The following is a 25,132-nucleotide window of genomic DNA, read 5'->3' as shown; positions in this document are numbered from 1 at the left end:
ATGGCCATGGCCTTGTTTTCTTCCTCCTCCCAAATCCTTGCCCTCCCCTCCTCACGCGAGACGTAACTCACGAAGAGTCCTGATTCCTACCTCGTCGGCACCGTCACCACGTCCCGACACTACCCAGTAACACATCCAGGTAAGATTGTTACTTACAGGCAGTGATGTGCATGTATGTACGTAAATGGGGCATCTTCCCTCTCCGTGCGGGGGAGAGAAGCGTTTGAATCCACCCTCCTCACGAGTCATTCGCCCAGATTACCATATCCAACGCATGACGAGAACAAGATCCAATAGTACTCTACACCGACCAAAGTGCGAGGCATCCCGTGAAGCAGAAACGTGACAAACAGTCCAGACAAGAGACATGCTCACACATTTGGCAGCTCGCGCTGGGGTAGAGAAGCAGCAATGCCCTAGAGTACCCTGGTAGAATCAAAGGTCTCATGAAGAGCCCCAACCACCACGAGGCAAGATGAGCCCAACGATGAAGTGCTTCAGTAAGGCTACTCTATAACTCACGTCAAATGGGGTGAATCCAACAAGACAAATAAACGCGTAAATGCCTGCACAATCCATCTGCACAATAATACATACAAAGTATAGCACCTCTTGAATCACGATGCTTCGTAGAATTCAAATGTCCGTAAGCCGACCAAGGCCGACATAATCGCCAGCAAAAGTGGTACGCAGGAATACGAGCACAAGCTCATCGTACCCCCGGAGAGGCATCTCTTCGCCAATCTCCCTCTGGATCACCGCGGAGGCTGACGTAGAGCCGTGTCCATTTCGCATCCTTGTACGAAGTACATACGAGGTTGGCGGTGCTTCCTTCATTCCTGCTACTCCTACTGCAACACTACTAGGTAGTACCACTCAATCAAGGAACAACCTTCACGGCCAAACTCATCTCTTGCTTGTCTTCTCTGATCTCATCAATCTTCGCCTTAGCCCAGCCCTTAAGTCCCCCTCAGGGGTGTAAGTCTACTTACGCAAGGCTTAATACAAAACTCTTCCCTTGGACTCCCAGTGTACAAAATCAATCCTCTTCCCCCCAACGTTGGCCCCAAGTCCCATCCATGCAAAGGCTCCTAGTATTCGTTCCTTGAAACTTTCAAGCTTTCTGTGCGTCGTGCCTTTCACACCAGACGACCTGCCCAGATAGCAGCCCAGTCCGCCTCACGGTTCTGCCTTCGAGTTTGTCCACATATAGAGGCATCCCGTATCCGAGCATGCGTATATTCATCCTGTAATGACCCAGCTCTACCATATCATCAGCTCGATGCAATGGGGGCGAAATTCAGAGTCAGGCACAAGTCATGACACGACCCCCTCAGGCAAAAAAAAAAAGGGCACAATGTATCACAGACCGTCGGCACAAAACACTCAAAAGCACATACCTCTTACGAATAACTCGAAGCCTTCCAACCCCTTAGAAACCCATCCCAATCGACCCGCAAGATTCCTGCAATCTTCCTTCCAGCGGATCGTAACATGGCACACCAGGAATCCCAAATCCTTCGAATCATCCTTGCAAGACGTCCGTCCGAGCCTTGCCTCGAACTTTTCGGGCTCCTGCAACAAAGGCCGACGTGGGATCGATCAATCACTTGTGTCGCTTGACCTTTATGTGTGAAAAATGGATGCACAAGCAGTAACTCTGACGAGAAATTGAAGAATCACTACCACCTCCTAGGTTCCGCTCGGTGAGAAGATATGTCATACTTGGGAATACACCAAATGATTTATAGGTGCGCAATATATTATCAGTACTCTCTAGAACAGCAATCTCCATCGCCAAGTCGTAAAGTCATATACGCATGCCATGCCCATGCAGCAAGCTCCCAGCGAGTTCCGAAAATGCAATCAAGAGAAGAGAGGCAGTCCCACCACCTCTTTACTTCTTAAACACCGCGCCGCCAACCCTCTCAATCTCCTTCCCCTCTGTCGTATCTCTCCCCGCCGCCTCCAGCAACCTCTCGTATGCCGCTGCATCCTTCAACTTGACAGCCTCTTCGGCAGCCTTGACTCGCATGCCGCACTTCTCATACATGGTAATCGTCTCCCCGGGCTCCAAGCCGGTACATTTGGGTATAAACACTGCCGCCAAGCGCGGATTGCCCGCCTGCAGCGTGAGGTTGAAAAAGGGCTGCCAAATGAACACGCACGTTAGCCGACCATCTCCTTACTGATACGCCATACGCCCTGCATCTCACATTCCCGCCCATGTGGTTCAGATCGGTAAGATATGACGAGTGAGAAACCTTAAACTTACCGCCCATCCGATCGGACTCTTCTTAGCCTTTGCGATATCCTCAATCTCACCCCATTCCCGCTTTGCGACAAGCGCCCGAAGCCTATCGACACGGCAAGGGGCACACCGCCCGCCGCCAGTCAGCCGCCATGTCCCGTTGTGCCGGTATATCGCATAGGGAAAAAAAAAGAAAAAGGGTTCGAAAGAAGGGAGGAGGACTTACCTGATCCACCAGCCGACCTTTTCCGGCACTTTGAAATCGTTCTGAATCTTCTTGGCTTTTCCGTAATAGCCCAGTCGAATGAGCTTGAAGATTGTCTCATTGACACTCAATCCCAAGAAGGAATCCGTCAGGTCGCGATCCAGCGCCTCCTGTGCGCGAAGGAGCTGCGTCGTCTCCTTGAGCACGTGGACTTCCGCTGCATGCTCCTTGGACTCGGAGAGGAGTTTGGCCGCGAGGGCCAGTTTGTCCGACGCAGTGCGAGCATCGGGCTGCCGCAGCGACTCGCGGATGAAGACGTTGGCGCCGTCAACTCGTCTATCGTCTTGGTAATACAGGTCTTTGAGCAGGGTGTTGTCTCCTTCTCGCTGAGCCGCCGATTCCACCAGTGCCGTTGCCGTTGGTCGGACATTGATTACCCGGAAGAAGGACGCCAACGGCAGTTTCTTTTTGAGCTTCGTGAGAACAAAGAGAATGAGGTCGGTGTCCCCGCTTTCGATGGCCTTGTCCAGGGCGAGCTCGTCTTCCTCCATGTCTAGCAGAAGAGGCACTTGCCTTCCTCCGCGGGGCTCGTGATTCAAGAGCTCCGTGGCCAAGCGGCTTCGTCCTTCGTGATACGCAGCTCGTGCAATCTCTTCAAAGGATATTCCGGGCTTGCCGGAGAGCCTCTCGACGACCAGTCGACAGATGGTATCATCGTCTTGAGCACCAACGCGGACTTTTGTAGAAGCCCAGCTGACATAGATTCGGTCCGTCGGCAATTTCAGGTACCCAGCAATCTTGAGTGCCAGCAAGTATTCGTGCCGCTGAATAAGTCGTTGGATGAGTCGCTCAGGCGTCAACCTTTGGTACTGCTCAAATGACAGCGGCATCCCAATCTCGTAGCTCCGCACGGCATTGAGAACGCGCAAGGTCTCGCACATGTCCACAAACTCGTCGCTGTTGTAAATGTCCAATACCGACTTGCCAAAGGACGCAGCCTTGAGCAGTCGCTTCTGCCACTGTGGGTTGAACTCTCGGCCGGCGGCATTAACGCACGTGTCGACAGCTTCAGTCAGGTTGGGCCGAATGAGTTGAATGTAGTCGTCTGCTTTGGGAGATTGTAGCTCCAGCTGCCGCACAGCATCGAGCAGAATGGACGCGGGTGATGATTCTGAGGCGGCCCCAAATGCCTGAAGAGTGTCATCAGGTACCCTCTCGAGAAATTCGCAGAAGTCGTTTGTGATTAGCCGAGCGCCATCATGTTCTGTTCTCTTGTTAGCACGAAAACACCCTTCACACACTGTCCGGTTGCTCTACCAGAGATAACATGCACCCGGGTGCTGTCGTAGATGTAGGATGAGGACTCATCGCCAGGTCCAATGATGTGAACCTCGTCTTCCCAAGCAATGATGGCATCGCTTCCACACCACTCGACATACTTGGGGGGTGTGTGCGAGTTCGAGTTGTGCTCAAACAGTCTCTCCTGGAAATTGCTTGATATGACGTGCGCCTTGCCGTTCATGCCATACAAGTTGACAAACCGCCCGTCTGGCGAAACGCTAATATGTGAAAACGGCCCAACGTCAAGGAATCTGTCCTCGCAATCAGTGGCATCGACCACATAGACAGTCGTCCCCATGCTGAGCAGAACCTCGACAGAGCGCGACAGGGTGTGGTTGGGCGAGACGATGGCCCACGAGTGAATCTCGCCGGCCGGCACGGACGCAAGCGCCTTTGGCCGCGGCTCTGCATACGATGAGACCGTCACCAGTGTGTTGTTCCCCAGCAGGGCCACCATTCCGGTGTCGTAGAACCTAGAAAAGTCACCGTTTCAGCTCTCCACTCTGCTTTCTCTGCCCCTCTCCAAGGGCTTCTTTGGCAGATTTACCGGCACGACTCAACCCCAAAGTTATCCGCCCCATGGCCCAGCGAAAAGTGGCTAAAGTCGCCCTGCAAGTCGTAGCACCGCACGTTGCCGTCCGCCGCAACCACCAGCAGCGCCTCGTCCTCGGACCATCCCAGGCCCTTGATGGGGCCGCTGTCCCAGGGTATGGACCGCAGCTTCTTGCCCGCCAGGCTGTAGATGTCGATGGCAGGCTTCGATGACTGGCCCGTCTTGTGCGCCTGCAGCTTCGTGTCGTCCCGCCACAGCGCCAGAGCGCCGGCGTATGGCGCGCCCGTCACGATGAAGCCATCGAGGTCCAGGTCCTGGCCGAAGACGGCGGTATACTGCTCCGTCTTGCGGAACCACTTGTCGCCCACGCGTTCCCAGTCGGCTCTTGCGTGAAGCGTGTCCATGCTGCTTGTCTATCTCATGTCATCTCATTGCTGACGGCGACGGCGAATTTGAAGGTCTAACCGACGATTTGGCGATGCTGAGAGTGAGAGGTGAATGTGAGTGACAAGCTGCTGGGCTGGGAGGTTCAAGAGACCGGAGCTACCTAGCCATAGCTTCATCCAATGAGAGAGCAGGTCGCTCGTCGGCTAAACAGGGGACAAGGCAGCCCCCGACTTCTCCTGGGTACGTACCCCGTCACTTACATCATCACATCATCCCGCAAATGACCGCTACAGCTTGTCAACTTAGTTGGTACAAAGAGTATCACAACCCCCACCAAGCTCATCAACGTCCAGAGGCTCCCTCCATACGATACCATCTCATCGACAAACAGCTTTAGCTTTCACCATCCAGAGACGTCCAGAGACAGCCCAAACTTCTTTGATAGCCATCCTCCTGTCAGAGCTCCTCACATCGTCTCTCACATCGTCTGTCTTCAACAATGCCAAACTGGAGAGACGAATATCTCTCTTCCCTCCGGGAATCAGAGCTCAACAACCCCGTAAACATGGAGCTCGTCCAAGCCTGTTCGCCCCAACGCTCACTCACCCACACTTGTTCCCACAATCCATTAAGCTGACCATCTCTCCCAGGCTCACAAATGGCAGACCGCATCTCATCCCTAGAAGCGGAGAAGCTCGCCCTGGAATCACAACTCGCCGGCCTAGGCACCAGCCGGACAAGATCACCCTCCCTCCAGCCCAGCCAGGCGGCAGCCAACGACCCAGGCATCGCCCAGCTGAGGCTCGACCTAGCCGAGGCCTTGCGCTCCAAAGGCGTCGCCGAGGCGCGGCTACGGGCCGCGGAGGAGGAACTAGATAAGCTGCGCTTGAAAACGAAGCAGGACTCACGGACGATCAAGGACCTCACTGCTGAAAGGTCACTCCTCGCCACCAAGGTGCATGATCGGGAATACGAGCTCAAAGAGAAACGAAAACTAGTCGAGGTATTTGGCCTCATACGCTCCAACGAGATTCCCACCCTCCCTTTTTCGGCAGTATCCAGTTCACTAACACGCACGCACAGCAAGTCCAAGATGAAATGATTGCACTGAACCTACAGCTCTCCATGGCTGAAAAGGAGAGGGACCGGGTTAAGCGGGAAAACAACGAGCTCATCGATCGGTGGATGAAGCGCATGGCCCAAGAGGCCGACGCCATGAACCTCGCAAACGAGCCGACGTCAGGGAAGGGGCGGTAGTAGAGACGTGCAAGTCAATTACGCGGCTTCCCTCGTGGCGGTAAGGATGGTTCTCATTTCTTATTTATGCACCTTGTACTGTCAACTTGGTTTCATCTCGTCATCTACAAAAGCATTTGTCTCGCTGCGAAATGATCGCATTTCCTTCATACAAGCGTTATCCTCCAACATCGCTCACTCAACAAGAATCAGCCCCAGGAGAAAAAGATCGCCAGAAAGATCGAAAAGGGAATCGGAAGAAGAGAGAATCCAAGCAAAGAAGATACCCATATTCCCAATTTGTACTCAATGATTTATATTCTACAATACTCAACATGACGTGTTTATGCAGTGCTGATGAAGCTCTAATTAGTCTATTTCCGCGTGGAGATATAGTACTGCCCGCCGGCGTTGGTCCAGCTGACGTAGCCTTCGGGGTACGTGCATTCCTCGACCTCGAGGATGGTGCTTCCGACGTCGTTGATGTTGTGGCTGCTCTTGGAGTCGGCCACAAAGGATTTGAGCGAGATGATCTTGCATCCCGACTTGAGGTCAAGGAACATGCGAATCAAGTCGTCGTTGAGCTGCGAAGTAAAGGCCTTGTTGTTGACAAGCACAACATCAGCCCGCTTCAGAGCGTCGTGAATCGAAGAGTTCTTGCGGAAGTCGCCCCGTTCAAGGTGCACCTCGCCGGGTTCCAGACCCCAAAGCAAGCACCGGGCGTGGAACTCCTTCTCTTGAGCCTCCGCCAGGTTGCAGGCGTTCTCCATCATCTCGCAGCCCCAGCTCTCGCAGCCGATTTCAAGAGCCGCCTGCAGGACGACGTTACCTACGCCCGACCCCAGATCGACAAACACCTGGTCGGACGTCATCTTGGTCTGCTCAACAAGGAGCTTTGTAATGAAGGGATGGAGAAGCTCGCCATAGACATAGTCTGTTCCATTTTCGTACTTTGAGAGTAATTCCACCTTGGGAGCCACTGTACGATCATAGACTTGGTCGAGGATGAAGGCAGCGAGGTGCGGCGGCAATTCATGCAGGTTATCCAGATTCTTGGAGACGACGCCGTCCTCGACCAAGGCGAGGAGCGTTTCGTTGTACTCGCGTAGTGCGGCCTTGAAGCCCATGAGATCCTGGATGTTGCGATTCGAGGCCTTTTCGAGTCGTCGGATGAATCCGTTGTTCTGGTTGGTGAAGGGCTCTGCTTCGGCGTCGGTGAGATACGTCTCCGCAACCAGGCGTACTATGCGTATGCTCGCTTCCACGGCGTCGATCTTATCCTTGCCCCATACGAGCTCGAACCTGTTGCCCTGTTAGCGAAAGAACATGCCTATCCGATGACTGAAACACGAAAGAGATCGAAACGAGAGGAGGGGTGAGGTGCCGAGCGGAGATGAGAAGAAACTGGGAAGAGATTCCATGGAACATTTACTGACTTTTCCCGGCGCTGCAGAGTGGGATACTGGAGCTCGATGGCCACGTCCTCTTTGGACGCGCCCATGATAGGAACGCACTTGTGCTCGAGCGAGGCGACGTCAACAGCATGGATGAACTGCAGCCTTTCATCCTTGCGCTCAAACGCTTTCTCGCTTTTCAGCTTGCGGTTCGAATCAACCGACTTGCTCTCGCTCGTGGCCTTGCGCTGGCGCTTGTGCGAATCCAAGTCCATCCATCCATCATCTTCGGCGTCGCTGTCCTTGTCAAACTCGATGCGATCGCTAGCTGGTGATCGGCGTTGTGACGCGCTGAGGGCCTTGCGTTTGCGCTGCAGGTCGAGCCGCCTCTCGTCCGCCGAGGAGGGGTACGGCGAGCTGCTCTTTGCTCGAGACGACGCTGATGACAACGCCGATGCTGAGGAAGCCTTGGGGGAGAGCCGGCGGGCGGGGGATGATCGCGCAGAGGAGGAGAGTGACGGTCGAGCAGCGGGCTTCGGCTTCGGCTTCGGTGGCGCAGGGCGCTCTATGGTGACCTTTTCGATGCGGATCTTGGGCGGGTCGACCTTGAACTTGTTGCCCTTTCCACTGAGGAGAGGCATGGTAGCGGCATCAAACAGGCGAAACACTCGAGTGAGGAAGGTATGTAATGAAACAAGCAAGAAAAAAAAAGGCGATGTCTGACTCTGGTGGAGAGATCAGACCAGGCGCTCGGCTCAGGGGTGCGCTTTTTCAGCCGAGGGGCTCTCTGCCTAGCCGGTCGGTTCTCGTGGAGAGACTGCCTTGGAGCCTTGAGAAGTCGGCGAATGGGCGGGCACGCGACGATGCGAGAGAGTGACAGAGCGAGACGACGGGCTTAGTACGGGACGCTTTGACAGGGTTCGCGACAGGGTGATGACGGCAGCGGGTGGCGGGGGAGGCGAAAAGCCGTTTGAATGAGGGTGAACAAGGCGGATTGAAAATAGAACAAATGAGTGGCGGTGCTTCGAGTGAGAGGCTGGAAGACGACGGACTCGGGCAGTTGGAAACGATAGTATTACAAGAGCTGGAGAGAGTGAGAGGAAGAATTCGACGATGTAATAGAGAATGAGTCGAGAAAGAATCCAGAAGAATATTAGCGTGAATAAAGAAACTAATGCTGCTTGACCAGAGTCAGTTCGACCGTGAGAGAAAACGTCGGATCGGAGAGAGAAGAAGAGAGGAAATTTTCGGATCGCGTCAAGCCACGGTCCCAAAAAGATCAGTCAGTCAGTGACTGAAGAAGTGGCAGGTGGTCTGGGAGGAAGCGCCTGCCGCTGGCTGCAGTGGAATCAAGAAGCAAGCTTATGTCAACTTTTGGCAAGTCCCCGAAAAGCTGAACCGGACAGTGGGAAGGAACGCAGGCCATGGTTCTTACTGGCTCTCGCGGCCTTTTCAGATTGTCCTGTTCTTGCCTGCTTTGGAATCTAGCGGGATATTTTAGTGTTTTAGAGGGTGGGCCGCGCGCTGCAGCCTGGGGGAAGGAGCAGGAGCAGGCACACACGCAAACAGGGCAGGCACAAGTCGCAGAAATGGGCAGATTCTGGCCGTCTCTTGGAGGAAGGCTCCACTATAAATCGCCTCCGATTCGCGGCCTGGGCACGTGCCATTCGTGGGGTCGGATTTTGGATTCCCATCATTCGGTCGTGATGAGGTGGTTCATTGATACCCTACAAGCGTCAACGTTGATGACGGTGTCTGCCGAGGACAGGCGATCGGTGTATTGAGGGTGGCTAAATTACCAAGGATCAACCACTTTGAGGCGGCATGTGAAGAGAGCGATGTAAATCGAATGACGAGACGTTCCGCAATATTGATGTGTTAACCCGAGTCCCGTGGTGCGATACATTTGAAAGAGCGTCTGATACTCGATCATCAACGCAAAATACCTACTGCCATCGATAAGTAGCCCATGGGCGAAGCGTTGTTTCGTTCCGTGACGTGCATAAAGCATGGGTCTGGAAGCCTTTCATCTCAACTCGATTCCATAGCATCACCGTATTCCATCTTCTTCGGCGCACCCCCTTGAACGATTGCTCCAAAGAAGGACACCCGCATCAGCTGTGGGGGGGAAAAGACAAAACCATCAGGTGAAACAGCATCTCATCCGGCCTTCGGGTACTCATCTTTCATGGGGTGATTAGACAAAAGGCAGCGCCTTGATGAATTCTTGTGTCCAAACAACGTAGAAATGCCAAGGTAAAACATATGATACACCCTTCCAAAACCAATAATACCAATCCCATGACAGCCTATCCAGTCCCAATACACCGAGCTACCCCATAAACCAAGTGACGTATGCAAACTCCGATGCAATGCTGAGGGCATCCCTAAAGAGCAGTCAAGTCGGCGATTTATGTCCGTTCTTTGTAGATGATGCCATAGTTTGGCACATGGAAATGAATGTTGCCTCCAAAATAGGTGCTTCGCTGCTCGGGTTTGTTTGCGTCCTCGTCGTGGGCCCAGCTTTTTGTGTAGTTTCCGCAGATGTCGCACGGCTCCTCTGGAGCTACAGTAAAGCTCTCCTGGAATACCGAAATTTCCACTTTACGCTGGATACCCGAGTTACGACGCCCATCGACCAGAAACTCTTCGACTGACAGATCTGCCGGTTTCTCGTGAAGTTCTCCCAGCCCAGGCGTGGCAATAATGGTCGCTCCCGACTCGGTGAGGCTGGGTCGTCTGGAGGAGAAACCGCTCGAGTAGGGATAGCCTTTAAAGCAAGCATCATCGGCATTTCTCATAAGAGAGTAATCTTGGTAGGAGGCCTCTGTAAGCCCAGCGGCCGCAACAAACGTGAAGATCTGCCAAACCGCCAAAGTCTCCGCATCATGTTCTGCGTCGAGGTTGTGGTACTATGAATCGACATTCAGTTTTACATTTCTTACAGAAACCAAGTGTGTGTGTGTGTGGGGGGGGGGGGGGGGGGGGGGAAGCAAGGAAATATAATACCAATGACAGAATGACAGCCCGTGCAACTGCGGCGCCCATGGCAAACAGACCGCACATCAGCGCTGCGAGCCACTGAAGCTTGTCCCTCCTGGGCTTGCCTTCCCTAGCAGCGACAGATATAGCTGCAAATGCCAGGTAGAAATTCGTGATGATGTCGAAGCCAAGATACACCCATACTAGCACCGGCGAGGTAGCGGGCTGGCAGTGCTGCCCAGAGTCTGGGTATGCTTGCCAAAAGCGTGACAGCGGCCTGCAATGCTGTAGAAGAGTTATTGTCGTTGCTCCATATGTAAGTACCAAGAAGCTGAAGCCTAGATAACGGTGGACTTGTCGTCTAGCAACTTCAGCCGTTCGACGTAGGATAAATGCCAGGAAGGCTGCCTTGAACATCCATAACGCGGCCGAATAGCATAGCCAGCAGTAGAGATATAGCTCGGGCCCAAGTTCTCTGAAGCCACTCAGTTAGAATCGCGAGGACTCGGATCGGTCAAGGAATGGTTCTCATTACCTCAAGTAGTATTCAACGCCGCTCGTCTGTATCTCGGCTTGACCGTTTATGACGGAGCGATTGCCCATCCACTGTGTCTGCGTGCTCAAAAGGTGTGATAATACCACATTGGGCACAAACAGGATCTAGAGCCATGATTAGTACTTGCTATGCATATAGATGAACAAATGCAAAGAGCAGCATGAAGTGAGACTTACCATTCCTGCAACGGCAAGCCCGTCGTCAAGGCCGAGGTTCTTCACTCCTGATCGCCGGCACCGTACGTATAATCGTCCGCCAATGGAAATCAGGGCAGTGCCAAGAAGAAGAAAGGCTTGAATTGTCAATGCTCCCGCTTTGTCCATGTCGTCGTGCCGGCCCATTGGTAAAGGCTCAAGGTTCCTGGCGAAAATCTTGTCGTTGGCTATCATCGTTCCCATCAACTGTCTGCACCAGAAAAGGGAAGAAAGCAGCTGTACTCGGTATGGAAAGTAGGAATAGCAATTTGCCACCAAACGGAGGATGAGGGGGTCTCCTCAGCTGTTATGAAGCCGAAAGATCAAGCCATCCACATATATATACAAGACAAGCTGCCCGCTCTCCCCAACTCTGCCCGACTCTGTCTCGACCCACAACAAGGGAGAGCAGCGGCTCTCTTGACCCCAGATCCCTCCAGCTCTTGATGTCTCTCGTCTGCATGGCCGGCAATGACGAGTCCATTGGCATCAGCAAAAGCAACCGCGGTCATGTTCCAACCAATGGACCCTGCACCCAGTTTCCCCCGCCTCAAGGACCCGTGAGGCAGCAGGCCGCATGACTCGCCCGTCTCCTCTTTGCTCTTGACGCCCTCGGTTCCGCATCTTTGCGCTCTCTGCTCAAGACCTGGCAGTTTGAGCTGCGCACAAGAGCTGAGGTGGCGTGCATGAGGGGGGCAAAGCAAGGAGCTGTCAGTGCACAGCAGCTAGTAGTTTGTCTCACGCCACCTCGAGCGCCCAGGCGAAGCGGTTGGTCCAGGCTGGTCCTCGTCCAGGGCTGAAGAGTGGATAAGGCCTAGTAGCGCTCCGTTTTCCGTGGCTCCATCCTCGGAAGACAAGCCCAGGCCTGCCCTTGCTTCGGGCCCTGCTTTCGGCTCATGCTGCGTGTTGATATGCGGGGGATATCGCTATCATCAAGGACGAAGCCGGAGTGGCTAGCGCTGAGTCTGGCGGACAGGATGTTACCGGAAGCTCGCCTGCATCCTCATCGATCGATACCCCAACAAAGGAGGGATGGGAAAAGCTCCGGGAGATGTGATTGCAATCCGATTCGCTGCTCCTGTCGCTTATCAGATTGAGCCAATGTGGCCTCGTCACACATGTTATGAAACGAAAAGCAAGGGAGAAGACAAACAGTGGTGATTGAAAGGAGTAGAAGGAAGATGCAGGAGTAAAACAAAACAAAATTGGTGATAGGTGTAGATAAGAGTGGCTGGACTAAGGACCACGGGCCGCTGTTGCCGCTGTTGGATTTAGGTAGTTGTCTCGCGCTTTGCTGCAGGCAAGACCGAAGGATTCGTTCAGCTAATTTGGAAGGTGCTGTATCCCTACCTACCTTACCTACCTTACCTACCCAGTACCTGCCTACCTACAGTGCCCTACCAACTAACTAGGTAGGTAGCTTACGTACCTATTATCACGGCAATCTGAGGGAGCGACCAGCTTCCAAGCAACTCTACGCCTTTCAACTTCGAGTTGTGGTTATCCGTGACTGCAACCAGATATGTAGGTACTGGTAGCATTAGAAGAATGAATCCCTTCGACACGGTAGTATCGATGTATGCGCTTCTACTTCTACCTGCTTTCAGAACAACAGACCATATCGAGGCCTCAGCATCTGGGGATTCACTCTCAAGACCTGCAAATCTGGGATGCTAACATGCCCCTTTGTTCTAGGGAAAAGGCATGGTAGGATAGGGCCCGAGGCAGTCCAACCGCATGACCGCAAATGACCCATCAACCCAATCGACCAGTCAAATTAGTCAAGCAGGCACATGCAATATCTGGGACATGCATGATAAATTACAATGCGTCCGCGCCATCACGCCTGCCATCACGGCCTCAACCAGACCTGCCGTCGGTCCCAAAACCTGATTCGAGACTCTGACCAGATGTCCAACTTGAAGCCAAGCGGAGGCACTGCTGCCCGGCTCGGCGAATTACTCGTACGCCCTGAGCCCGCCCTAGCACAATCAACACAAACGATGCGATGTAGGAGGAGAGATGACTCCCGGCTGGGTATCGGAAGAGCACACTATCGATCCAGAACTCCTCACCTGGTCCAAGGTATTGGCTCTTCCAATTCCTGGCCATCAGGGATATCCCGGGTTCTCCAGAGTCAGCAGCTTCGAGGTCCATCAAATTTGTCTTCCCGTTCACCGAGGCCCTCTTCTCCTCATGATGAGCAAAGCCCGTGATTACGATTGAAGGAGTGGCAAACCATTTACGGTCAGGACAGGACTGATCTAGACCCGGAGGGCACCTGGTTGTTCGTCGATCGGCTGCGGCCTTCTGGCGAGATCCGCTGGACGGTGGAGTCGGCTACCAAGACAGTGGGATGCTAGATCGTCTTTGTGCGTCCAATGACTTTTGCTCCAACAGAGGGGACAGGCTTGAGAGGCTCATCGGCACTCGCTGGCGCTCCCCGTGTTAGTGGCTGTGGAGCTGGGAAATAGTGCTGGACTAGGAAACCCCAGGTCGAGACGGTCGTGCGAGCTGAGTCTCCTGGCGAGATCGATCAATGCAAGGTGAGCCGTGACAAGACACACAGAGAGAGATGGAGTCAAGTTTGTTTTTACGCTTGTCGCAAGTGCTCTTTCGATTGTCTAGGTACGGACTACCGGGCATCGGCAAATGGCTGCCTGCCGGCTCTGATGCGCCACTCTTCGCTCCTCTACCTCTTGAGAGTCTTCTGCTTCTCCGCATCTCTGGCCACAGTCCTACCCTCCACCAGCAAACCCTTCTTCTTTCGCACGCCATCCATGTACCTCTTCGCTACATTTTCCTTATCGGCCAGTTCTCCGAGATCCTCCAAGTCGTCCTCGGTAAACGGCACCCAGAACGGATCTTCGTCCAGGATTTCGAACCCGGCAAAGATGAGCTGCGGCTGCGCCGCCCCGCTCGTCCGCTTGCGCATCTCGTCCGCGAACCCAAAGCTCTCCGCCACGGGCAGCATCGCTTGGATAGTGAAAAACGGTGTGCCCTCCTTCATCTCCTCAGCCACCACACGGCCTCGGCGGCGGGTCAGCACGTCGTACACTCGGCCCAAGACTTCGGTAGAGGTCTGGATCTCGAGCGTGTACATGGCGAGCATGAGTCTGGGAGACCAGTCAAGGAAGCCTGCGCGCATGGAAGACTGGAATGCCTTGATGACCTCTCCCGTGAGCCTGCCCAGCTTTTCACGAGCAGACGTGTCGTCCTCTGAAAGATTCAGCGACACGTCCTCGACGAAGACGGCAACTCCCTGCATGGGTTCGTTGCACAGCGGACCCTGTGCCGTCCCTAGCTGGAAAGCGTAAGTCAACTTGTCGGAGAGATGGCTGGGATGCAGCTTTTCGGCAGACTCAGCAGATGCCGCCTCGGATGCCTTGGCCGCGGCGAAGATCTTGGGGAGGATGCCTTCCTTTGTGGCATCAATCAGGAGATTGGGGCCTGTTCGTTTTGGCCCAAACGCTGCGATTCGATCTACCACGCCCTTCCACGCTTCGCGGCCCTTTCCAGTCTCCAACTCTTTCTGCAGCTGCGTCTTGAGCTCTTCGGCAGATAAGGCCGTGGCAGCAGTAAGCTCCGTGTCGGCCTCTATGGCTTCTCCGTTCTCCTCTCCACGTGCTTCCTCTGCCGCCTTGCGGACGTTGTGCAAGCGCTTGATGGCGTCACTGTTCTTGAGCAGAAATTCTGTAACATTCGCGGGCAATGGCTGCACACGGATGGTCATGTTGACCTGCTTCGAGCTCGTGGTGGTAACGACGGTTCCACGACCGAGCTCCTTGTTTGCGGGAGGGCGCATCTCTTCTGCCTTGACGATTGTCTCTCGATACGGCACGATGGGAGCGCCGGCCTGAATATCGCATCGCGCGAATCGTTCCTTCAGATCCAAGAGACATCTCTCGAGATGAAGCTCGCCAGCAGTAAGTAAGACGTGTTCTCCACTGGAGAATTGCTCGTATTCCGCACACGGGTCGCTCTGAACAAGCAGATGCAATCCCTGAATCATCTTATCCAAGTCCGCAGGGTTGACAGGCTCGAGTGCAACGCGAACGATGGGCTTTCCTGCCAAGCTGATGCCTGCCAGGTTGACGGCGCCTTCAAGCTTGCTGCAGAGAGTTCCCGATTTGAGAATCTTGCCGTCTAAGCCTCCAATGCCAAAGACAACGCCAGCCGGCACGCTGTTGAGTGCCTCGAGACTGCGGCCCATGAACATGTATAGTGACTTAACCGTGATCTGCTGAGGTTCGGGATCCGCGTGAGGATTGGCCGGTGACCACTTAGGAGGGATGACATATAATGTGTCGCCCACGGAGAGGGTCCCTGAGAAGATTCTTGCAAAACCAATCAAATGCTCTGGGTCGACCTTTTCCTCCTCGGCTGCAGGCTTTGCGTCATCGAGGTCAACGGCCCCTAATGCATCGGTCAAGCCGACCACTTCATCTTGACTGTTGTTGGCGGCAGCCAATGCGGCGGCAGCTGCACGCTTCTGTCGGGCCAATTCTCTCGCCTCTTCTCCAGACATTTGGCCAGTGGGCCGTTTATTTTCGGGAAGCTCGCTTTCGGGAACGGATACCATCTTGCTGACGTATGCGACAACGGGATCTGACTTGTCCTTCTTAAAGGAGACTATGGCATCCCTGATGGAGCTGTCCACGAAGCTGGAGTCTGGGGATTCGTCGATGACAGAGGGTAGCCGCTCGGCCTGTGCTACCGGAGGCGATGGTAACGACTCGATAACAGAGACGAGCAGAGCGGTCGACAGAGGCAGCCATGAAGCAAACACCGTAGTCAGGAGAAGCCGAGGATCTCTCGCTCGGAGAATGTGAGGAGCAATGGTGACGTTGAGCGACTTTGTGACCTTTTCGAGAAGGGCTGGATCTCCTTTGCCTCCATCAACATCAGCACCAATAGTAGCCCTGTATACGGTCCAAACAGGCTCGAGAACTAGCTGGACGAACATCGGCTTGAGGTTGCGACCTTTGAGATGCTTCTGCCCAAGCACCTTTTTCGTTTTGGGGTCCAAGTAGAAGTTCCCCCACAGACACCGCTCCATGATGCCTCGCTTGATGCCCAGCTTCTTTTCGTAAAGGCTCGCAAATTGCCTGCATGTGAACGCCCAGCCATCGATGGCGCTGCTGAAGATGACATTGTTCTTCTCGGGCGCAAAATACAGATCCTCATCGTCCAGCTCCTCGAACTGCAAGTCTCCCGCCTCCGAGGTAGTATCGTTTACGGACGCCTTGCTTGCGGCGGAAGCATTGACACGCTCCTCCATCTTGACTCGCCAGTTGAGATCCTCCTCCATTCGTTCGCCCTGGAAAAAGCTTCCCAGAACGGCATTGACCTGCTCAAGGAGTTTGCTGAGATGGACGTATGCTTCCTGAGGAGTCATCTTGAGCTCTGTGATGAGCCTGTCGATCTTGTTGATGACGAGCAGCGGCTTGAGCTTTTCGATCCAACTCTGCCGCAGGACAGTCACGGTTTGACTGCAAACTCCCTCGACGGCATCCACCAAGACAACAGCGCCGTCACACAGTCGAGAAGCGGTCGACACTTCGCTGCTGAAGTCGATGTGGCCCGGTGAGTCGATCAGGTTGATGAGGTACTCCTTTGGTTCGGGAGCAGCATCGGGTGCGGATCGTCTCAGCATGGAGAAGTAGAGTGAAATGGCGGAAGACTCCATGGTGATGCCTCGGGTCTGCTCATCTGGCCTGGAGTCGAGATAGCGGATTTTGCCGGCCAGTTTGGGGGAGATGATGCCGTTGGTGGCCAGGAGGGCGTCTGTGAGTGAGGTTTTGCCGTGATCGACGTGAGCCAAGATGCAGATCTGAAGGGCTTTGTCAGTGGGCGAGATTGGATTTGAGATGGCGGATGCGTGCGTGTGTACTCACATTCCGGACATCTTGGGATTGCTTCTGCAAGCTGGCCAGCTTTTCTGGCGTTACGAGAGGCATTTTGGGCAGGTTGTGAGTTTTAGGCGAATGAGGGATGGGTGAGAGTGAGAGATGGAGGACAATGATAGCGAGAGATGTCAACGCTCAGCTCTGCTTGTTGATGGTCGTCGTCTGGCCCTCGTTAAATCTTATATAAGAGGGATAAGAGAAGGATCAGGTAACAAACGCCACGTCTAGGCCAACGCTTCTAGCGTTAGTAGAGGCGTCCTTTCTTGACAAAATCCCAGAGAGGGAGACAGTATGACACGAGAAGAGTTCAGGGGCAATGAGTCTGATTCGTCGCCAAGCTCAGCTGTTGGTCATCGCCTGCTTATGACTCTTCTCGGGATGACTGGCAAGGGCTGCTACTGTCGCAGTTAACCAACGCCCACAGTTGCTTATTAATCGCGGCTGTAGCTTTCCCACGATATCCAACTTTGACGCTGAAGGTAGTTCCGAAATCGTAGAACTATGCTCTTCTGCTGAGGCTCTCGCCTTCAAGATGATAGATCATATGGATATATTTGACAGCTTAGTCGATGCTTTCTACAGTGAAGTTTTTGCTGCCCCTCTCAATCGTCTCGACCCCTCCAATGTCATCGTCTTTCTGCAAGGTTCCTTCCTCTGTCCCCGGCAGTACCTTCCATTGTACCCAGCTGCCCCGCCTCGAAATCTCTTACGCTCCTATCAGAGCATTTCTCGCTTAGTTGCATGCATCATGCACCAAGGCAGCATCCACACCATCGCTTAACCCCCCCATGCACATAGCGATGCACCAAGCCCTAACAAGTCACGAAGGGGAAAATTCGTGACAGCCTCAAGCCCCTCCCCGCAAGGCGAAAAAAATCATCCGCTGCCCCCCCTCCCCCCCCCCAGCCCGCGACAAGACCTCACCCTCACCCAACGGAACGGGCGGTCAGAACAACACACGATGGCGACGTACCAGAACGGAGGGCCTCCGGCCCGCGCGATTGCCGACGACAGCGACGTCGAGGAGGAAGCCCTGGTGGCCGAGTACAAGGAGCATGTGCAGTACGAGGATGGCGACGAGCTCAGCCAGACGACGTCGCTCAACATGGCCCAGCAGACCGACGACATCCAGTCCCGCCTTCTGTCGGCCGCCCAGCCGCTCGACTTCTCGGCGCCTCTCGAGGTCAAGTTCCAGAGCTACGACTCGTACTGCAGCTTGTTCCACTACATCCTGAACTCGGACGGCCCTGTCGACCTCGAGCCCCCTTCTGTGCGTGTGGCCCTGAGCAAATAGCACTGCTTGTGCTGTTTGCTCGCTCAAATTGCTCGCAGATGTCGAGGCTAACGCTGTTTTTCTGTTGTATCTAGTACTACTGGGCTTGGGATGTCATCGATGAGTTCATTTACCAGTTCAACTCCTTCAGCTCCTACCGAAGCCGGATCGCGAGACAGGCCAACAACGAGGAGGAGATCCAGATCCTGCGCGAAAACCCCAACACGTGGGGCTGCTACAGCGTGCTCAACGTGCTCTACTCGCTCATCCAGCGCTCCCAGATCACCGAGCAGCTGGGCGCCATGAAGCGCAACGAGGACCCCATGGCCGTTGCCGGCGAGTACGGATCCAAGAATCTGTACCGCATGCTGGGCTACTTCTCCATCATCGGCCTCCTGCGGGTGCACTGCCTGCTGGGCGACTTTGCGCTGGCGCTCAAGACGCTGGATGACATTGAGCTCAACAAGAAGGCCATGTTTGCCCGCGTCATGGCGGCCCACTTCACGACGTACTACTACGTCGGCTTCTCGTACATGATGATGCACCGATACGCCGATGCCATCCGCATGTTCAGCCACATCTTGATCTACGTGTCGCGGACCAAGAACTTCCAGAAGAACGCGCAGTTCGACTCCATCACCAAGAAGAACGAGCAGATGTACGCCCTGATTGCCATCTGCGTGGCCTTCCACCCCACCAGGCTGGACGACACCATCCACAGCGCCCTGCGGGAGAAGTACGGCGACCAGCTGCTTAAGATGCAGCGCGGCGGCCCCGAGTCGCTGCCCATCTTCGAGGAGCTCTTCCGCAGCGCCTGCCCCAAGTTCATCTCCCCCATCCCTCCGGACTTTGACAACCCCGAGGCCAACATTGACCCCGTGGAGCACCACCTGTCCATCTTCATGGACGAGGTCAAGACCAACATGTACAGCCCGACCATCAAGTCGTACCTCCGCCTCTACACCACCATGGACCTGACCAAGCTGGCCGGCTTCCTCGAGGTGAAGCCCGACGAGCTTCGATCCTGGCTCCTCGTCACCAAGCAGCGCACCAAGCAGCTGCGATGGCAGGACCAGGGTCTCCTGGACGGCGAGCTGGTCAACGTCAGCGACCTCGACTATGCTCTGCAAGGAGTACGTTTTCCCACTTCCCCACCCCCTTACTCTACGAAGAGCTGCGGTGTTCTTGAATCTCGGGTTTTCTTTTGCTAACACGCTGTCTGCTATAGGACCTCATTCACATCTCAGAGGCCAAGGTCGGCCGAAAGCTGGTAGACTGGTATCTTCGCAACCTGTCTCGCACCTACAACTAGGGGTGGCATAGACAGGACACATGTTGAGGAAACTACCTATTGGCCCGAATGTCAGGTAGATGTCGGGCACAGAAAATAGGAAGTCCGTGACCCATGCGTGGGCAAGAAAAGAAAAAACGGATAATGTCGGAGGGTAAGCTGGGGTGGGCCGGGTATACTGGATCAAACTGGCCGGTTGCATGGCTATGGCGTCACGGAGTTGGTTGGAACTCGAATGAGGGCACGAGGATTGCTCGGTAGTGGCCCTGGGGGGTGTGGAAATACAAAACAAAAATCTCTATTTTAGAGGACAAAGGAATCTTTGTAGTAGAGCTGCTCATAATGGTTAGCTGTGGATTACGTTTGAAAATAAATAAAAAGAAGAGCGATTTATTTTTCTTCAGTCTGATCAGAGATGATGAAGGGGTCCAGCCGAGGTGTACAGAGAATCCCGACTGAGGTCCGAGCAGGAGAGATGAAAGATACCTGAGGTCTGGAGAAGAGGGATACCAATCCACATCGTGACAATGCGACCTTTGTCAGTACGCGATTCGCCTCATCACATCAGCACAGCCTGCAGCCTATGCCAGGGTGCGCGTGTACATTGCAGGACCACTAACGCCAACACGAGATGAGAGGCGTGACGCGACAGGCCGTCGACCAAGTGGACGGGCTTCTAGCGATGCAGAGAGAGGGAGGTAGCACAGAGGGCGCTAATGTACACAGCCTTAAGAGTGTTGAAGATGAGTTTTCCTGCTCGATTCTGTTGTCTGTTCTTCCGCTGGGGGACCAGCAACGAAAGAGATAAGAGGGTGACGCCATTGCCAACAATGGAGCAACCTGCTGGCCTGAAGCTTCAAAGACCATCACGAGCAGTAATATGACCCCGAACAGGCGAGGCGGTAGCGAATGCCTCCTTCGGTGGAAGTTGAGGGGGACAATTTTAGGTTGGGAGACACAGGCCATTAAGGTTTGGGCTAGGCCAGGGCTGCGATGTGATCAAAACAGCAGCCCATCACAGCACAGATACGCCTTACTATAGGTACCAGTAGGTAAGGTAGGTTAGAGAGATAGTATAATACAACACCAGCCGAGACTTTGGGGGGTTTCAGGGCTCCTATCAAAGAGGCGGGGTAAGCATCATGAAATGAGACTTTTGTCAAGAAACAAAGAAGAGGCAAGAGACAAAAGAGTCAGGTGAGCAGGCGCGCAAGGGCAAGCTATTGGTCCAACCCTCTCTATTTCTCCCTCTTTGTTCGTGGATATGAGTTTGGACGGTTGATGACACGACATGTTGACTTGGCTTTCGTTGCGTACCTGAGAAATACTCTAGTGTATGTGAGTGCCTGTTTGTCTCGGGCTGCCTCTTTTCGCGTTGATATCTGCGGAGTCGGGGTTGTGCTGTACGTAAAAGCAACTCATGTAACTGTGATCCTTGGACTAAGCAAGGGCACATCGTTGCCGACTCTGCGGATTGGTATCCGATCAACGGAGGCATGTGATTGCAATGCTGATTCTCTTCCCTCTTTATTGACCCCTCCTCAGCGTTTCATAGGTAGTCCACACCGGAGACTAATCGAATCATTTCGGGCGGGAAGAGGAGAGGAGAAAGCGGCCACATTTGCTTGGCGATCCTGCTATTCTGCTAGCTTCGCGAAGAGGAGGCGGCTGTGCGACGCTGCAGTGCACAGCCTCTCGCTGTCTTTCTGGATCACTGTATGGAATCATGAAGCAGAAAAGTCTGCAGATACTACTACCGGCGAATTGTTTATTTGTCCAGCTCTCGATCTGACCATCTCGCGTGCTGACAGAATGCGACATCAGCGTGTGCCTGATGCATATCGATGGGCCTATTAGAAACGACCAAGATTCCTGATAAGACTCTGCAGCCTCTGCCTGCGTCTATCCGCGCTGCACAATGCGAGATGATATCAACAGTAGACAAGACGGAGAATTAGCTGCCTCTTTGCGGACCACCCCCTTGGCTCGTGCTGTTACGCCACGCATCCAACTTGTCCGTTTATGCTGTGTGGCCAGACGACGCTGCCAAGACACGACGGGACAAGGATGACCAGCCTGCCTAGTTATCGAGCTGGCTAGCTTCCATCATCCAAGAAAACTGTTCATTGCAGAGCAAGGTCTGAGGTAGCAAGCCGTTGTGTGGTTGCAGTTGATAGGAGCAGAAAAGTCGACATCTAACGAGATGGGTGTAGCATCGTCGCACCGTAAACGACTCAGCCTCTGCACGCGTCCGTTCATGTAACCGTGCAATTATGTGAGCTGCTGACGATGCCCGTGATAGTAGATGTCACTTTTTGTAGTACATACCACATCTCACTCGTCACTTACCTACCTCAGTACCTAGTATTGTTCCGCTTTTACAAGCATCATGACCGCTCACCTTGTTTTCCCTTTACGCTCCAACACCCGTTGGGCGCCACGGGTAGGACTAAGCCAAGGCTCTTGGCGAACGGGATGCGCTGGCCCACGATTTGCGCGGAGCTGATCCGTGAAGAGAAAGCATACTGAGAGGTGTCAGTCTGCTGTTTGTGCTGCTGTCGAGAGACTGGCGTGAAGAGCTGGAGGATATCGAGGTGATTCCCCATGTCATCTTGACGCGATGGTTCGTAGTAGCTTGATATGGGCTAGCAGACGTAAGCTATGCCGGCAGATGGAGGGAACTAGCAAGCAGCAGAAGCAGCTTCAAGAGGAATTAGGGCCTTTCGCCGCAGCATCTGACCACATGTCAGTCGGGCGGTTGGGTTCGTTGTCGTCGATGCTTTCCGTAGGCCTGGAGCGGTGCCTGTCATAAAAGCCGGCGTGACTGCATGTGTGTTGTCGAGAAGGGCTCCGCTCCTCCATCAGATCGTATTCCGGCAACTGCGCTGTTGTATCTTTGCCTGCTCGTGATAGACCAGGCCCTAGCTGATTTTGTGTCATTCATCTCTGCTTCTTGACGCTTCTTCTTCTGCGGCTACAGCCGTTTGTTCTTCTACTTATCGCGTTGCAGCAATAGCTGCGTTGCATCGTGAGGTTGGCGGCCGCAGCGGTGTCGCCACCAACCAACTGCTGCCTGCACTCCTCTCATCTCACATGTTCTGCTGCCTACCCTGCTTGCAGAATCAGGCGGTATCGAGTCATAACTGTTCTCTCGAGTGCTCTGCATTGACAGAGTCTCTCTTTCTGTCTCGATTCGACGTTCTCCTTCACACCGCCATTGCGCTGGCTCGATCCAAAGTGGCTCTCCGAAAGGACAACCGGCGGATATTGACCTCTTGCGCCTGAGACTTGTGCCCGAAACCGCCTCTGGCTCTCGTCTGCTCTCGTCTGCTCTTGTCTGCCCTGTGTCCATTGACAAAGTCTTCTTCCAGATCAGCAGAGCAGGTAGAGCAAGACATCGGCCGAAACAATATCCCTCCCTCGGCGGCAGTCAGAACTCAGTCCACCGGCAAAGGCTCACCGTGATCAAGTGCCAAGCCAGGCGAGATCCAGCATCTCCAAATCATCCTCCCGTGGTGGAGCACAGAGCGGAGGCTAGAATCAGCCCTTGCAAGCTCTTGCTCAGTGCGGCACCCAGGCCCTCGGTCCTGAGCCCGTCCGTCAGCTCAAAACTGTGGCTGCGCCATCACGAGCCTCTCGCTTCTTTTCTTATCAACAAAGTCATTCAGTCAGTCAGTCAGTCAGTCGGTTCATCCGAAGAGAGACAAGGTAGCTGAGGAACCGCTGGTCGTTGCATCAGCAATCACCACATTCTGCATCATCTCTTGCATCATCACCGGCAATACTCCCCATCCGTCCAGGCGAGTGCCCATCAGCGAATCGACTCCCACCTCTGGCCCCTCGTGGCTTCGCACAGCTCTTCACCATCCCGGCAGCAGCTGCGGGGTGGTTTTTATTCGAATTTCTCCTGCTTCACAATCAAAGGAGAGGCGTGTGATAGTAAAAGCACCGCCTCTCATAGGTACCCAGGTCCGGCTAGGTAGGCAGCTCAAGGGGGAAAACGGGAACTGAAACGGAACAGGGACCAGGCCCAGGAGAAGCGAAAACAGAAGACAAAGGAACAAAAAAAAGAGACAGGCACACACACCACCCTAGCCCTAAAGAGGGACAGACGCGGGATCCCGACCGAGAAAATTAGAGGCCGCTGCTTGTTTTTATGCTTGTTCTTGGCTGCAGCAGCACACAACTCGACGATCCGTGCATTTTCTGGTCTGTGGGGAAGGCGAACTGAGCTCGACTGCGGACAAGGCCGTTCAGGCAGGGCGAGGCAAGGCCGGGGAACAGCGAGTACAAGTACCTTTCCTACGAACGAACTGTCGAGTCGAGTCCGGGGTCAAAGAGGAGGCGAGACGGCACCTCAGCCATTTCCAGCTGTTGCATTGATTTTCCTCGGGCGTTTCTGGACTGCTGGCACGGGGTGCCTTGCCTGCTGGCCCAGCACTGCCGAGTCTGTCTGTGTCTCCTAGCCTCGTCTCTCTCTCACTCTCTCTCACACACTCTCTCTGTCTCTCTGCAGCATCCTCACGCCTGCTTCCCCTTTTGAATTTCGACCTCCTGTTGAGCCTTCTCTCAAGAAGAACCAGGCACCTCACGCATCAGGAAGAACACCTGTCATCTTTCTCTGTGTTTCCATCTTTTCTCACCTTTATTTTCTCTTACGGCAACCTTTCCTTGTCGAGATCTTTCCATCTGCACTCGTCAGTCCTTGCGGCTCGCAGAAAGAGGCCCTTGCTCGGCTCTGCCTATTCCGCAACCGCATCCTCCCTTCCTCCTCCTCCTTCTCTCTCCTCCTCATTCCACCTCATTTCACCTCATTTCTCCAGCAAAATCCTCTTCCCCTGTCTCTTTCAGCAAGCCTCGCCCACGCCTCATCTCTCGAACCTTCCTCTTCGCCTCTCAGCCTCGGAAGACCGGAGTCTGCCTGCACCTTCCCGACCTGCCCGTCTGCCGTGTCGCGCCAGCTCGGCATCTTGGTGCCGGGCTCTGGATCGTGTGTTTTGGACCGTTTCTCGTCCTGGCCGGCAAACGCGATATCCATAAAGACGCAGCATTTTTTTCTTTCCACCTTGGAGCTGTATGGTTTTTCTATCTCTTGTCTACAGTTTCTTTCTTTCTTTCGCGTCATCTCTCTCTCGCGCATCTTTCGTTCTTTTGTTTCAGCAGCCGAAGATCAGGATCCTCGAACACGCCTCGATCATTTGCCCCATCCTGGTCGGCTTTATATTCACCTGAACGACGTCTCCCGGTCTAGCTTTTGCCTCAACTTTCGCTATAAACGCTCATTTACCTGTGAACACAGCGGCTGAGGATCTCGAACAAGTCTTGCCAGCCGGTGCAGACCTAGCAGTCTAAAGAATGGACAGCCCTGCACAAGTCACGATGCAGTCTCTCAAGACGCCCCAGGGTTCCGACTCGGACATCTCTCCATCGTCGACAGCGCCGCCGCCGCGGGCTCAGGAAGGATACTTCCCGACCCCTGATGCTAGTGGCAGCCAGAACTCGGCGCCTCTGGCCTCGAATGCTAGCGACACTTCTTCCCGGCGGCACTCGAGCATCAGCT

The 25,132-nt window shown here is 54.2% G+C and overlaps 6 protein-coding genes across 6 annotated transcripts; 2 read left to right on the top strand and 4 right to left on the bottom strand.

Moving 5' to 3' along the window:
- Window positions 1-1,793: 1,793 nt before the first annotated feature.
- Window positions 1,794-4,754, bottom strand: TRIREDRAFT_78054 (vacuolar sorting protein; the record flags this gene model as incomplete). Its single annotated transcript, XM_006965324.1, has 5 exons — window positions 1,794-2,149; window positions 2,276-2,357; window positions 2,478-3,720; window positions 3,774-4,270; window positions 4,345-4,754. 5 exons carry the CDS (start codon window positions 4,752-4,754, stop codon window positions 1,898-1,900), a joined length of 2,484 nt encoding a protein of 827 aa, XP_006965386.1. The 3' UTR covers window positions 1,794-1,897.
- Window positions 4,755-5,236: 482 nt separating this feature from the next.
- TRIREDRAFT_107509 (uncharacterized protein) lies at window positions 5,237-5,994 on the top strand (the record flags this gene model as incomplete). Its single annotated transcript, XM_006965458.1, has 3 exons — window positions 5,237-5,321; window positions 5,388-5,740; window positions 5,821-5,994. The coding sequence occupies 3 exons, from the start codon at window positions 5,237-5,239 to the stop codon at window positions 5,992-5,994; spliced, it is 612 nt and encodes a 203-aa protein (XP_006965520.1).
- Window positions 5,995-6,314: 320 nt separating this feature from the next.
- On the bottom strand, window positions 6,315-7,992 carry TRIREDRAFT_48225 (uncharacterized protein). The gene is made up of 2 exons (XM_006965205.1): window positions 7,410-7,992; window positions 6,315-7,275 (listed from the first exon to the last, which is right to left on the bottom strand). The coding sequence occupies exons 1-2, from the start codon at window positions 7,640-7,642 to the stop codon at window positions 6,348-6,350; spliced, it is 1,161 nt and encodes a 386-aa protein (XP_006965267.1). The 5' UTR covers window positions 7,643-7,992; the 3' UTR covers window positions 6,315-6,347.
- Window positions 7,993-9,778: 1,786 nt separating this feature from the next.
- TRIREDRAFT_107507 (uncharacterized protein) lies at window positions 9,779-11,228 on the bottom strand (the record flags this gene model as incomplete). The annotated part of the gene is made up of 4 exons (XM_006965323.1): window positions 9,779-10,279; window positions 10,377-10,626; window positions 10,885-11,009; window positions 11,082-11,228. The coding sequence occupies 4 exons, from the start codon at window positions 11,226-11,228 to the stop codon at window positions 9,779-9,781; spliced, it is 1,023 nt and encodes a 340-aa protein (XP_006965385.1).
- A 2,563-nt stretch (window positions 11,229-13,791) lies between these two features.
- On the bottom strand, window positions 13,792-17,090 carry TRIREDRAFT_78049 (uncharacterized protein; the record flags this gene model as incomplete). Its single annotated transcript, XM_006965322.1, has 2 exons — window positions 16,997-17,090; window positions 13,792-16,932 (listed from the first exon to the last, which is right to left on the bottom strand). Exons 1-2 carry the CDS (start codon window positions 17,057-17,059, stop codon window positions 13,792-13,794), a joined length of 3,204 nt encoding a protein of 1,067 aa, XP_006965384.1. The 5' UTR covers window positions 17,060-17,090.
- An 859-nt stretch (window positions 17,091-17,949) lies between these two features.
- TRIREDRAFT_78046 (uncharacterized protein) lies at window positions 17,950-19,871 on the top strand. Its single transcript, XM_006965457.1, has 3 exons — window positions 17,950-18,278; window positions 18,377-19,414; window positions 19,510-19,871. Exons 1-3 carry the CDS (start codon window positions 17,970-17,972, stop codon window positions 19,591-19,593), a joined length of 1,431 nt encoding a protein of 476 aa, XP_006965519.1. The 5' UTR covers window positions 17,950-17,969; the 3' UTR covers window positions 19,594-19,871.
- Window positions 19,872-25,132: the final 5,261 nt, after the last annotated feature.

Source organism: Trichoderma reesei (assembly GCF_000167675.1).
Source record: "Trichoderma reesei QM6a unplaced genomic scaffold TRIREscaffold_9, whole genome shotgun sequence".
Lineage (NCBI taxonomy): Eukaryota > Fungi > Ascomycota > Sordariomycetes > Hypocreales > Hypocreaceae > Trichoderma > Trichoderma reesei.
This window is presented reverse-complemented; position numbering and strand designations above follow the sequence as displayed.